Source organism: Brachionichthys hirsutus, chromosome 12 (assembly GCF_040956055.1).
Source record: "Brachionichthys hirsutus isolate HB-005 chromosome 12, CSIRO-AGI_Bhir_v1, whole genome shotgun sequence".
Lineage (NCBI taxonomy): Eukaryota > Metazoa > Chordata > Actinopteri > Lophiiformes > Brachionichthyidae > Brachionichthys > Brachionichthys hirsutus.
In genome coordinates this window covers 7654412-7669038 of record NC_090908.1, presented here as the reverse complement: position 1 = coordinate 7669038, position 14627 = coordinate 7654412, and the positions used below count along the sequence as shown (strand labels likewise).

Here is a 14627-nt window from a genome sequence, read left to right as displayed (position 1 = left end):
TCGGGTTAAGTCCTCCTTGGACCCGGAAGTTGGTCCAGTAATGATGTAGCAACGCTCTGACTGTCGTAGAAGGGCGGTTAGCCAGACATGCTAACGAATGTAGCCCAGCATAGAACAGAGACAAACAGTCTTAAGGTTGTCATAGAATCTAACAACAGTCGTGTTTCTGCTGTTTCCATTGCAGCATATTGATCAGTTCCACCGGCCATGTCAAGGTCTCAGATTTTGGCCTGGCCCAGATCGGGAAGATCAACATGACCTCCAGACTGGTTGGAAAGGCGGGTCGCCAGGAAGCCATCGCAGAGTTTGACGGTTCTGAGGTTAGTCTGTCTCTTCTCCTCGACTCGATATTCATTTCTTCCTGCAGATGGTTGGAACTCCATCTTATATGGCTCCTGAAACAATCTTTTCCAGATGACGTCCGGTGGCCCTCACAGGGCGACGTGGCGGCGGAACCCGGACCCCTCTGAACCCTCTGAACATGGACCCCCACCCCGGGGGTCAAGAGCTCTCAGTCATTTTGCTATGAGAAATAATTTTATCATATTGACTTTGTTCCTGTAGTATATATATAGATAGATTTTTATTATTGTATATATATTATATTCAAATTAGCAGTTTGCTGTAAAAGCATTTTTTTTTTTTTTTTCAGTTATAGAAAACCATTGAAGAAATGCTGAAAACTCTGAAATGTGTTAGCAGAATGGAGTCGGGAGAAAAACTGCTGTGTAAATATTTTATTTAAATACCTACATCTGACTAAAACGCCAGAATCAACAGATCATATAAACACAAAGAAAGAAAATACTCTATGTCAGAAATAGCAAAGTAAATATGATACATCTTTACATTCAAACGTTCATTCAGTGTTATGATTATTTTGGTAGTATTCTGTAGACACACACACACACACACCAATATTAAGACAGGTTCATAAATAAACACTTGCATCATATTTCAAAGATGTTTGTCAGTTACCTTTGAATAAACGGTGCATCCTTCAGTGGTTTATTCATTTTTACACTAAATACTGGTCTAAAAAAAAAAATCTAATTTCAGCAGTCACGGACATTTCAATCATATAAACTATATCCCCCCCCCATAAAAAAAAAAATGCTGCTTAAAACACGTGGGACAAATTGCTAATGCTTTTTCATGTACTGACTGAAATCAGCATGCATGAAACAAACATGTTTAATGGATGTTTAGAAAAGGACGACAGGCAGCCAGGCTCATTATCACGTTGGCGATACAGAACACAAGGGGGGGGGGGGTGCAAATAATTGCATTATATTTTCCATTCGTTTTACGCAGCATTCCCTCTTGTCTGGAGTCCGGGTGGGAATTTAAGCACTTATCGGATCATTTATTTCCCATCTCACACGCAAACTTTAATCATTGCTGTTTTTTTTCTTTTAAAATTTAAATGATTGAATTCAAATGTGTTTTTTTTTTCTAGCTATTCCTGAAGTTCATAATTCACATTCATTTCTGTGAGCGAACACATTTCTGCTTTCATTTATCATTGTGCATCAATGCGGTGCACATTTCAAGCAGAACTACAAAATCTGCCTCACAAAGCAGGAGCAGCATTAGCGGCAGTCTGCAGGTGGCAGACATCACGCTCCGTCACAGGTGAACTACCTCCAAACCCATTTTGCGTGTCTGTTTGTCATCCTACAGTCAAGTATATTTGAATCAGTGGTTGATCAGTAAAACACACAACAAGCAGTCTTTAGAGCAACAGCAGCAAGTGTGACGTACGAGTTAAATTAAATGAGCTACAGCATGCAAAAACGCTGAAACGGTCACACAAGAGAACACTCAGAAAACATTTTACTTGCAAAAGTGTGCACTTTCATGCCATGCACACGCACTAACCCACTCACACACACACACTCATTTCCATCAGCTCACAGTTGAGCATTTTCACTGTGACAGGCAGCCGTGGTCGGGGTAAGAGATGGAAGGATTCAGCGTACGTGTTTACGCGTCTGTGCGAACGGGCATTCTGGGTGGGGCAGCTTAGAAATAGTCTCTTCTTCGCGAGTCGTCGCTGATGAAGGAGGGGTTCCACTGAGCCGGGTAGATACACGAGTGGCGAGACCCCGGCAAGCCAGGGAATGGGTACAAGCCGTTTCTCTCCAGGTCTGAATTACGTAAAGCGGGCTGAGGGAACGCAAACAGAAACGCATCACCTTTATTTCAATGACACTTTCTACGTGGAAAACAAAATGAGCTGACTTGTCAACGACTTGTCTCCTTACCGAGTAGTAGATGTCAGTCATCTGCAGCAGGTTCTTGGTGCTGCCGTTCTCCTGCATCTCGATGGTCTCTCGGCCCCATTCCGTGGAGATGCGGTTGCTTTTAGGGAAGTCTGTGTACGGCGACATCTGCAGGTCTCCACTCTTGAAAATGATCTTGTTGATATCATTCTTGTCTCTCCTTTGGCAATCAAACATTTAAATGAGGTTAATGTTTGGTACTTTGGGTGAGCTGATCTTTCAAGTTAGGATTTTTTTATTTTATTTTAATCTACATTCTCAGATCATTAGATTGAAAAGCTGATCAGTTTAAGAGCACAGCAAGCTGCGGCACCGATTTAAAATAAAATAAAAAAAGAAGCCTTACTTGCAACACGTGACTATGAGAGCAATGATGAGGATGAGGAGCACAGCGCCCCCTGCAGGCGACACCACAACCGCGATCAGCTTGTAAACTGCAGTGTGAAACAATAGCATGAAACGTAAGAAAGCATTATGCAAATTTTTCTTTGTGACGTCAGCTGACAGAAAATATTAAATATTGAAGTGCTGTATTTTGTGTGTTAAGGGTCTATATCGCTACTTACAGTTTCCACAGTTGAATCCTCCAAATCCAAACGCGCACCTGCCCAGTGGACACAGAATCATCATCTATAATATTAATATATAGTAATTCAGTTTGAGGTAAAAAAAAAAACATAAAACAAACAAATAAACTTGAACATACGGTACACAGGTGCCGTTTTTGAGCTTGTAGCCGTCCCCACATTCTGAAACAAGATGTTCAGTAATAAAGATTTACAAGACCAACACACCGACTATTTATAGATTCAAGATTCAAGATTCAAGATACTTTATTATTATTATGCGAACATAATAAAATCGTTATAGCACACTATTTTTAATACCTGGAAAATTCATACTCACCACATTTTAATAGCTTTCTATAATGTTTTAAATTGAAAGTCATTAATGTTTTGTTGTTGTTTGTTGTTGATATCTGAACGTCTGCCCAGTACTAAAGCCTGATGTCCCGCTGATGTGGGACGAAACAACCTGATTCTGATTTCTAACCAGAAGTGTGACGTCCTTCTGATGCTGATTTGATGCTGGAAGTTTATGCACATTTAAAATAAAAAATAGTGGAGCAGTTTAATCAGTTCTCATCAGGCTGATATAATTTTGCCTTTCCAGCTCGTCACAATCAATATTTGGATAGATTTGTGAATGAGCGCCTCTGATGTCTTAGTGGGTGGGGCCACATATAAACACTCCCCTCCCCACTCCCTACCTAAGCAGGACAGATCATCTGGGTTGTGTTTGTAGTATCCTGGGAGACATTGGCAGCGGGCTGTGCCACTGTTATCTGTGCAGGTGGAGCGCTCTGCATCACACTGAGTCTTCTGAGCCACACACAAACTTTCCACTGAAACACAAGATGGACGCACAACTAGTCATAACTTTAACAACAAAAGAATAGCCCAATAAATAAATGCTGCCATACACACACGAGATCAGAGATCAGAGCCCTCCTTGTCCTTTGCTGCTGTAGGATTCATTCATTCATTCATTTGGATGGTGCAACTGTTTTAGTTTTGTCATAAATGCAACATGAAAAGATTTGAGCGGATGCTATTTATGGCCAAAGTGCTCCCTCTGGTGGATGTAACACATACAGCTGCATCATTTGAATTTATGACAACTATTAAATTTAGAAAACAAAAGGAGAGATACAGATGAAGCCTTTCATTTTAATGTTTGCTGTTGCATTTACCACGATAGGTGATCTTGTGGTGCAGGACCATCCAGCAGTGAGCCAATGAGGAGCTGCAGTTGCTGAGAGACGTCTGGATGCTGTCGGAAACCTCAGCGCTCGTCACATCAGCGGAGATGGAAAACATATTGACAGCTGAGATACGGAGCCCGCCCTCCCCTCTGTAGAGATATCAGACGTTCATAGAGACGTCGGTGCGAGGAAGATGTTCATGCTGCATCTTTTAATCTCCAAAATATGTTTTTTTTTGTTTTTTTGTTACTGTCCAATTATAGACACTCTCGATTGTACTTGTGTGATTTTTGAAATTGTAAGAAAAAGCACCGAATAAAATATAGAAATGTGATGACTTCATGAAAGAAAGAACTTACTTCTTGCTCAGCAACGACCGGCTGTAACCTGGGAGGATCGACAGCGAAGCGTTGAGCTGAGGCGTGGACAAGAGAACGGCGTGCATTAGGCGGAACAGACCCGAGTCTCGTGGAGATTTTGTCAGAAGTGCGAGGACGCACTGACGCGGACTGCCTCTCACCAGGTGGACGATTTCTCTCTGGATCTCATGCACCGTTGTGCTTTTGAAGACAACAGGGTCATGCGGCCGCCTGTTGACACTAAACGTTCCCAGAAACGTTTTGGCTACAGAGGAGAGACAATTACAATCAGGAGAAGCTCTTTAGCTACAGAAATGTTCAACACTGTGCTCTGATTCATTTAGTAACTGGAACTGAATTGTTTATTTGCAGTTGTTATGCATTAAATGGGTTTTTACCCTCGCCGAAGAGGAGGCGAGGGTATTGCAATTGGGTGTGTTTGTATGTTTGTTTTTGTTTGTTTGTTTGTTTGTTTGTCTGTCTGTCTGTCCGAGCGCATAACTCAAAAACTAGGAACCCAATCGACTTGAAATTTTTACACAAGCAAGGTTCTGTCCGTGGCTCGGTCCTCCCCGAGAATGGCGTTGATCCGGATATGGATTCAGATTTTAAAATTATTTTTTCATCTGGAATTGTGCCTGTGCTGTCACTTTAAGAGGGAGGGAAACGAATGGCATGATGGGAAAAAGAGTCCAGAAAGTGTCTTGTAGTACGTTCCGGAGCAGCAAGCTAGAGCAGGTTTGGCCCCTCTGATCCGGAAGCCCTGTTTACTGTCTCACAAGATCGAATAGTCTATTGGAGGCGAGGGTCTGCAATCTCTGATTGTCGTTTTCTAGTTACCTCTGCTGCAGGTGCGCCCGTCCTCCAGATTGAAGCCGAGCGGACACTCACAGCCGAAGGACCCTGGTGTGTTGACGCAGCTAGAGCTGGCGGGGCAGGGGTCGATCTCACACTCATCCACATCTAGATGGGTAAATATTAGAGTTAAAGGGGCTTCAGTGAATCCATCAACCTGAATACGCAGAGAAGAGAGTCTCACCGTGGGCACAAGTCGGTCCTGTCCAGGCCTGCTGACAGTGGCAGGTGAACCCATGTCCTCTGTTGCTCACGCACGTCCCTCCATTCATGCAAGGGTTGGACACGCATGGGCTTCCTGCAGCTAAAGAAGGGAGTTAATCAGAAAAAAAACAGAAATGGCAACCCTGAAATCTAGAACCAGTAAAGTCATGTCATCATCATTACACTGTTTTCACCTGTTTCAGGATGGCTTTTTAATAAATATAATTAAGGCAAAGAAATGTGAAGATTCTGCAGTTGTGCAGCTGAAAAGCTGAACTGTTTAGTTATTATACAATTCATCGTCAATACTAACTTTACATGATACGAGCCTGATCAAATGAGAAAAACAGATGGATGCATGCTTAGAAAGGTTTGCAGCTCAAAGATATGCATGGGACGATTTTGGACTGTATCATAGAGTTGTGTTAAAACTTTGTATTGAAAATATGATTTGTGTTTTTGTGTGTTGTCAAAGTCCTGCTGGTAACGAGTCCGGGATTTTATTTATTACAATTCATCTTGTTTGGTCTACTTTTGTCTCTCGTTGATTATTTGATGCATGTTGGTTACATAAAGTAAGCGGCAGTAGAGACTGGAACACGCTCGGCTCTCAGACGGAAGATAAGAAACATTCTTCCACTGAAAACAACACGTCACACGAGAACGCTAAAAAGGAAGGAAGAGTTTCATCTACTAACTTGGAAGAAGTGGCGCACTGGTTGTCGTGACGCCAGTGGATGATTTTGCCGTCTCCGGTGTCGTGGATCCTCTGTCTGTCTGTCTCCCAGTGGTCTGCAGAGCCTTTGTGGTCTTGGCTGGGGTGCTCTGAGGGTGGCTGGTGGTGAAGGGCTGGCTGTAAACGGATGGGATCCCCAGGGTGACTGTGCTTGCTTGTGTTTGCAGCGTGGCAACGCTGGTGGGGACGGCCACCCCAGCCGTGGGCTCCAGGGTTCGGCTGGACAGCGTGACCTGCGTAGGAGGCGTTGCACTGGTCCGTGTGGAGACTGTGACGGAGGGTGTCCCGTACAGGGTGGGGGCCTCGGTGGGGGATCCTAGAGCAGAGCTGCCGGTCGTGCTTCTGAGCTGAGCGGATGAGGTTCCAGGTAGGGGAGACGTGGCAGAGGTGGCGACTGCGTCGGTGGCTTTGAAAGTGTTTTCTTCTGTTATGTGTCGTCTGTGGAAGAGCAGCAAGAATTCCAACGAGCACTGAGAACCAATGGGCCTCGAGACGTACATTATAACCATGCAAGTGTCAGCAGGGGGCATGAAGGGGCTAAACTGGGTCTAATCTAAGCTGCATTTGATACGAGGTTCGGACCAAGTGAAGCAACTTTTACATGTAGAGAATATCCAGAAATATCTAGAAATACTAGACCTGAGCTCGTCTGAGCTGGACTGACCCAAAAGTGGAAAAGTGTCATTCAGTCCAGTAAATCCTGGTTTCAAATAGTTTTGGGGAAATCAGGGGCACCTCCAGGCTAAAGAGGGAAACGATCATCTAGATTTATTTTGGGGGGGGGGGCAGCAAAGCCAGCATTAGTGATGGTATGGGGGTGTGTTAGTGCCATGGCATGAGTAGCTTATACATCATTGATCCTGAAATGTGCCTACAGGTTTAGGAACGACAGTTGATCAGTTTGAACATTAAACATTTCCGTACCTTTCTGTGACAGTGACAGGTCGAGTGGTGAGGAAGACGTCGGTAACTGGTACCGGGGTGTCTGTCAGAGACTCCGTCCGTTCAGGTGTACCAAAGCCGACTGTAGGAAGTCCCGTGGTCAGACCTAAACCCACGCTTTGCTCAGTCGTCTGCGCTGAAGCATCCTCAGAGCCCACCTGGCTTGTAGTACTGGAGCTGTGGACTCCGTTAGGGGACTCTGAAGAGGTCTGAAGACTTGAGCCCATCTCCTGGCCTGTCCCCGAGATGTTTGTAGGACCTTCTGGAGATGAGGTGAAGGGAGTTGTGGAGGAAACAGACACTTGCGATCGGTCTGTGCTGAGCTCTGTCACGCTGAGAGGAGGTGCCAACTTGGAGGTTTCCTCCGATGTTGAGCTGTTAAGATGCTGAGTGGCATTAGTTTGTCCAGTTAAACTTGGGATTCCTTTGGACCACTCCGGGCTCCCGGTCTCTGAAAGGTACCCCTTCGTGGAGTGGGTCATGTGCTGGTCAGTTGTGTCCCTGCTGTCAGTTCTTGTGGATGGGGTGTGGTCCTCTGTCTCGATAGTTCTAGCAGAGAGACCCCAGGTACCGTGATGGACGCTGGAGTTCTGTGAAAAGGCAGAGGAGGTGCTGTTACTGGAGGAGGTGACGGACAGCAGGGTCCTCTCCCCAGCTCGACTGATGGCGGTGGAGGCGTAGGTGCTGTTAATGCTGACAGACATGTCAGACACTGAGGACGAGGCATCTCCGTGTTGAAGGGTGGTGTCTTGGGGGCTTCTGGCCTCCTCAATCAACACCCAGGAACTAGACTCCCGGGACACAATGGGGGAGGTGTCTGAAACTGGATCTGTGCTAACAAACCCTTTCTGGTCTGTACTGCTGCTGGTGTTGGTGGTGATGGTGCTGCTTGTGCTCCTGGTGGGGCTGCTGCTCCTTGCGGGGCTACTGCTCCTGGTGGTGCTGCTGCTCCTGGTGGGGCTACTGCTGCTCCTTGCGGGGCTACTGCTCCTTGCGGGGCTGCTGCTCCTGATGGGGCTACTGCTCTGGGTGGGGCTACTGCTGCTCCTGGTGGGGCTGTTGCTGCTCCTGGTGGGGCTACTGCTGCTCCTGGTGGGGCTACTGCTCCTGGTGGGGCTACTGCTGCTCCTGGTGGTGCTACTGCTCCTGGTGGGGCTGCTGCTCCGGGTAGGGCTACTGCTGCTCCTGGTGGGGCTGCTGCTGCTCCTTGCGGGGCTACTGCTGCTCCTGGTGGGGCTGCTGCCGGTGGGGCTGTTGCTCCTGATGGTGCTGCTGCTCCTGGTGGTGTTGCTCCTGATGGTGCTGCTGCTCCTGGTGGGGCTGCTGCTGGTGGGGCTGCTCCTGATGGGGCTGCTGCTGGTGGGGCTGCTGTTCCTGGTGGTGCTGCTCCTGGTGGGGCTGCTGCTCCTGGTGGGGCTGCTGCTGGTGGGGCTGCTCCTGGTGGGGCTGCTGCTCCTGGTGGTGCTGCTGGTGGTGGGGCTGCTGCTCCTGGTGGGGCTGCTCCTGGTGGGGCTGTTGCTCCTGGTGGGGCTGCTGATCCTGGTGGGGCTGCTCCTGGTGGGGCTGCTGCTCCTGGTGGGGCTGCTCCTGGTGGGGCTGCTGCTCCTGGTGGGGCTGCTCCTGGTGGGGCTTCTGCTGGTGGGGCTTCTGCTGGTGGGGCTGCTGCTGGTGGAGCTGCTCCTGGTGGTGCTGCTCCTGGTGGGGCCGCTGCTCCTGGTGGAGCTGCGGCTGGCCTCGGTGGTGGAGGTGAGTGGGGGCTCTGGTGACCTGCTACTTGTTTCTGTGAAGCTTTGTGTCTGCTCAGTGCCTGTGGGAAAAAATAAATGAAAATGTTAATAAGTTTTACACTGAAACCCTTTGATGCTTCTGTAATTATTCAGATTCAAGGGTAACACCAAATAAAAGCAGGACACTTTTATGGGTTACAGCAGCTGCTCAACTAGAATCAAAATCCAGATTTTTTGGTATCCAGGCTCCAGGTATGCAGATCACTCTCAAATTTGATGGGGTCTAAGTTAGACCAAGATCCATCTTCAGATTTCTTTTTCATCAAGATCCATCCAGCAGTTTTTCAGTAATCCTGCTAAATGCAATGTGTACCCCTATTTTTTGAAAAATTGCGACAGTATCCGCAATCCAGATGAAATTCGGTGGCAAGATTGAGGGCTCCACCCTGCAAATTCCGTAAACATCGGTCAATAATCAACTGAGATATTGAGGAACAAATTTTGAAGCTTCATTGACAGCAACGTTAACAACAATTTCAAAGTGATCCATAATCTAGGATCTCTTCTGGATAATCACCAAAATGTAGTCATCTGTTCCTGATAACGTACCAAACATTTCGTGAAAATTTCATCAAAATCTGTGAGTAACCTTTTGAGTTATGTCGTTAACAGACAGACAAACAAACCAACGGCGGTGATTGCGTAACCGCCGCCTCGGAGGAGGTAACCATGAAGCTTACTTCCAGCTCTCGCCATCAGAGGGCGCTCAGCAGGCCGAGTCTGGCCTGGGCACATTGAGCAGCGAGGAGGAAGATGCTGTCAAAAGCCTGCAGCAGAGGCGACGGTTTTGGGTGGAGAACAATTGGCAGCCGGTCTTGTCTACTCGAACAAAGGAATGAGGTCCTAAATGTGGCGCTGACTGTCTCTGCTGGGACTCGGCCACTTCCTTCCTAAAGCTGTGCGAGCACAAGGCTCACCGAAAACTCTCACCGTAGATTTGGGCGTGTTTTCATGTTAAGAGTCTTTGGAGAGCTTTTATTTAGCATCGCTCCAAATTATTGTGGAGTCAGAAAAAAAAAAGACCAAAACATTGCTGAGGTAAAGCATCGTTAGAGTATGCAAGCGAGAACCCCGGTGCAACGAGAGAGGTTACAACGACATCGGTCCCTGGAATGCCCCCCCCCCCCCACGCGTATTGTCATTATTTTGTACACCGTCATGGTTAAGCAAAATATTACTACCACTATTTAAATGGTGAATAGTTCGCTTGGCCGAAAGGTAATGGTGTTTGCCCATTAGCAGGATTACACAAAAGACACTACAGACTAAATACAATCGGTGCAGACTGCAGCGGATCAAAGCAGCGGCCGCTCTTACGTGGACCAAAGCCGGAATTATCTGACTGACGCTGAAAGTGCACCGTAGAGCCTGGAGGACATGTCATTAGTCACCACTGCGAGGCACCTTTTTTCCACGTTGCACATGATCAACTGTTCATATGTAAACGTTGACGAGTGCAATGTGAAAGTGAAATAGAGAGCCTTCCAAAGGATGAAGCAATGCCTCGGAATATCAAGCGCACGTGAGAGAAACGCATGAATGACACGCGGGGGGGAACGAAGTCAGGGTGAGGACCCTCTTTGACCTGAAGGTTTTCCTCTGATCTGATGGCGTTGCTGTCTGACAGCCCGCAATGTGGCCGGTCTCCGTGACAGCACAAGCCCACAGAGTACAACCCTCAGAGCTGGAAAGCATCCTAACTGCCACCATCCAAAACCGACGGAGCGTCGAGGTCACCCACGGAACTGGATCACTTTGTTTTCTGAATCTGGATCCTGTCTGGCTCAGAGCGGAGCGTGGGGTAGGCAACAGGAGGTGGACACGCCCATGCCCTCTGCTGTTTTTCTCTCCGCTCTCAACAGTTAGCACCTTGTCTTGTTCACATTTTCACTTGTGCTGCTCTTTAAAAATAAAAAAAAACTGCTCATGAACTTTTTTCCCCAGATGACTGGATCTGAAAACATGGTGCAGGCCAGGAACAGGGAATCCGGGTGAAAGCACGCTGAAGGAAGTGAATCGTTTTTACACTATCATAATTACTCCTTGTCTTCGCGCTATACCAGTAATCCCATTGTTTCAGTAGAATCCTTCTGGGCAGCTCCCAGTTTGATTGAGTCAAGCATGACTCAAAGAAACACGCATCTGACTGAAGCGGCGGAAATTAATTTACTGACAGTGATACTAAATTACAAAACGTTAAAAAGTAAAAGCATGTAAGAGCATCTTAACTTACTACATCTTGTACGTATACAAGTCATAGATCATAGTGTATAATCAATTAATTACAAATAAACACCACCTCCACCTTCCAGAGGAACAAATGTCGTAGTATTTTATGACGTTTGATGCAAGCGGCTGCTTTGTTTTTTTTCTGTGCTATGGATTTCGTAACTTTTTAGAATCACAGTATTCCATCCATTCCGCTTTTCCGGTTTGCAGGTCATGGGAATTGCTGGAGCCTCTCCTAGCTTGCTATGGGCTAGAGGCAGGGTACACCCCGAATGTGCCGCCAGTGCATCGCGGGAGAACCACAGTATTTTTCTCATTTTATTTCATAAGTATACTTTACAGTTGCATATTATTAGCAGGCTATATCATAGATGCAAAAAATGCAGCGAAAATAAATAAATAGCATTAGTCACAGTGAAAAAGAGGTTATAAAGAGAGCGTTGTTTCGAGTCTAGAGGTGAAACTATGCTAAAGTAAAGTCCTCTCTGTTAAGCTGTTATCAGGGAAGACACGATATGTGTCTGTTTTTGTGTGATGCTTCACGTTCTACATCTTGTTGCTGAGAAATAGCACCGTCAGAACTTAAATCTCTCTTTGTTTCGTGTGACTGAGGTCTAGGATAAGATTCTCTTTTGCCTCCAATCCAAAATCACGGCACAAAACCCCTCGCTTTGAAGATTAAAATCCACAAGGACTCACCCTCTGGCTCTCTGAAACGATTAAAATAAAAAAACAGCAGTTATCTACAAAAGCCCTTTTATTTTTAACTGCCTTGAGCCCACATGAAACTGTGCAGGTGTTGACAGGATTCTACATCGAATGGTTTTCCTTTCTTCCTTTAGGCCTCAAACCGGGGGGGTATTTGGAATCGGGTCCTTCCTTTCAAAACTCTGGAGCTGTGAAGCGAACTGAGACGCGATACGGGTTCGCGGCTTCGCTCAGCTACGTGCACAGAATGTGAAAGATAGTTCTACTGCAGGCCCTTTTGTTGGAGCAACAACTCAAAGCATCACAATTTAACACCTCCTTCTCGCTATCTGCACAACGAGAGGTAATTATTTATGACAGCGATGCGTTCTATTTAACCCAGCCGGTTAAATTTATTATTAGATGCTCAAAAACATTAACCCAGCCGGTTAAATTTATTATTAGATGCTCAAAAACATTAACCCAGCCGGTTAAATTTATTATTAGATGCTCAAAAACATTAACCCAGCTGGTTAAATTTATTATTAGATGCTCAAAAACATTAACTCAGCCGGTTAAATTTATTATTAGATGCTCAAAAACATTAACCCAGCCGGTTAAATTTATTATTAGATGCTCAAAAACATTAACTCAGCCGGTTAAATTTATTATTAGATGCACAGATGCACACAAACGGACCGTGCACCTTTATGAGCAGGTAAACAAATGTTTACACTCAGCAGGTTGATAGAAGACCAAAGGATGAGAGAAACGTCTGGGGGGGGGGGGGGGTCTAACTCAAAAAAAGAAATGCATACAAAATAAAATGAACGAAGAGGTGGAAATGTATTGATCTTCCTCAGGGAAGACTCCGTATCAGAACCATATACAGTATGTGAGCACGTAGTGGCCGGTTTAAAGAACCTTTTTGTGCAAAAATAATGAACTGATTGACAATGAAGATGAATTTGTAAGAATAGCTGCCGATACAGTCGAAGGTGCAACACTAAACAGGAAATGTTCTGCATGTTCTAATCAATAAATCAGTGTAAATAAGTCAACTTTGCTTTTGAAACTTTGGCGATTCTTGTCTTGTAATTTATTGATCAAGCAATGACTCGATTCATCAATTGAGAAAACGAGTAATTAGAGCAACTGGTAAGTTTTGAATCTGAATCCTGTGATTGGTCGATCGCACGGCGGGGCAGAGAATATTCAATTCATCCATTTCGGGCGAAAACTGTGGCAGAATGGAAAAAAGTAAATCTCATTTCAGCTCCTGCTTTCATTCAGAAGCAGAAATTACAGTCTGTGAAAGTATCATTAAGAGATGATGTGACGTCATCAACATGTTGATTGTAAAAAAAATATCTAAAGTTAATTATAACTATAAAATAGCACATTTACAAAGACTCCACTGTGTTATTATTGTATTATAACCACTCTGGGCTCCACGGGTCCTACCGTGGGGGGGTGCAGCAGCAGCAGCAGCAGCAGCAGTGCGCGTCTGGGCTCCACGGGGGGGTGCAGCAGCAGCAGCAGTGCGCGTCTGGGCTCCACGGGGGGGTGCAGCAGCAGCAGTGCGCGTCTGGGCTCCACGGGGGGGTGCAGCAGCAGCAGCAGTGCGCGTCTGGGCTCCACGGGGGGGTGCAGCAGCAGCAGCAGCAGCAGCAGCAGCAGCAGCAGTGCGCGTCTGGGCTCCACGGGGGGGTGCAGCCGCAGCAGCAGCAGTGCGCGTCTGGGCTCCACGGGGGGGTGCAGCAGCAGCAGCAGTGCGCGTCTGGGCTCCACGGGGGGGTGCAGCAGCAGCAGCAGCAGCAGCAGTGCGTGTGAGCAGGACGCTCCTCTGCGACGGTGATAAACGCTCGCCGGCGTGTGAAGTTGCGGTTTCCTCGTTTTCCACGTCGTTCCGTTCACGTGCTGCGGTTGAAAAATACGTTCCCGCCGTTACCGAATCCGTGCCGTTGGCGGCGGGGGTCCCTGCCCCGAGGGGGGGCCCCGGTAGACCCAATAGGAGGACCGAAAGAGACAAACCGAAGGCGTGATTCAAAAACCGCGTTTCCATGATTTCCACGGACCCCACGCAGCGACCGAAAGTTTCCGTGAAGTCGAGTGGAGGCCGTGGAGTCTCCGGAGGACACCATGAGGGGGGGGGGGGGGGGGGGGGGGGCTGCGGCTAGGAGGGGGCGCACATGAATGAAAACAGTCCCGGTCCCGGTCCGGAGGAGGTCTGTGACGGGGGGGGGGACGCGAGATAACGGAGTGGAGGGAAGTTTGTTATTATGACGGTGGAGCGTGAGCTCCTCCTCCATCCCGCACACACACACACACACACACACACGGACGCACGCGCGCGCGAATTCCTTTGCTGCCTTCAGGTGTTGTCGGAAGTCCCGTAATTAGGAAAATATAAATGTACCTGTAGGATGCACGTGAGGCTGCAAAAAAGGGTCTGTTGTCACTATTGAACTGATATATATACATATATATATATATATGTATACAGTATATATATGTATATGATGATACGAGGAATTACAAGCAAATATAAAGGAAACGTGAAATGCCTCAATTACTTTCTAAATAATGGGCAGGTGCTGTTATTCAATAAAACTATTTATAGTCAATATTACAACTGATAACAGAAATGATATAAGATCAATGGAAGAAGAGGTTCACACACGATGAACCATTTGATGCCCCCACAGCAGCTTAATCGAGAGGAAACAGGGCCTCTGTGTCCTTACTGGTTATCATGCCTTGTTGCGGCTCTGGTCA

At 46.7% G+C, this 14627-nt stretch overlaps 2 protein-coding genes across 2 annotated transcripts; both read right to left on the bottom strand.

Annotated features, from left to right (window-relative positions):
• Nucleotides 1-1812: 1812 nt before the first annotated feature.
• heg1 (heart development protein with EGF-like domains 1) lies at nt 1813-9489 on the bottom strand. The gene is made up of 14 exons (XM_068746530.1): nt 9483-9489; nt 7129-8953; nt 6167-6642; nt 5449-5562; nt 5250-5372; nt 4571-4674; nt 4410-4465; nt 4039-4199; nt 3556-3690; nt 2992-3034; nt 2852-2889; nt 2632-2719; nt 2268-2445; nt 1813-2169 (listed from the first exon to the last, which is right to left on the bottom strand). Exons 1-14 carry the CDS (start codon nt 9487-9489, stop codon nt 2026-2028), a joined length of 3492 nt encoding a protein of 1163 aa, XP_068602631.1. The 3' UTR covers nt 1813-2025.
• A 3580-nt stretch (nt 9490-13069) lies between these two features.
• On the bottom strand, nt 13070-14606 carry LOC137902439 (antifreeze protein Maxi-like). The gene is given in 5 exon segments (XM_068746529.1): nt 13070-13089; nt 13314-14007; nt 14010-14118; nt 14120-14152; nt 14578-14606. Coding segments are annotated over 5 exon segments (885 nt in total).
• Nucleotides 14607-14627: the final 21 nt, after the last annotated feature.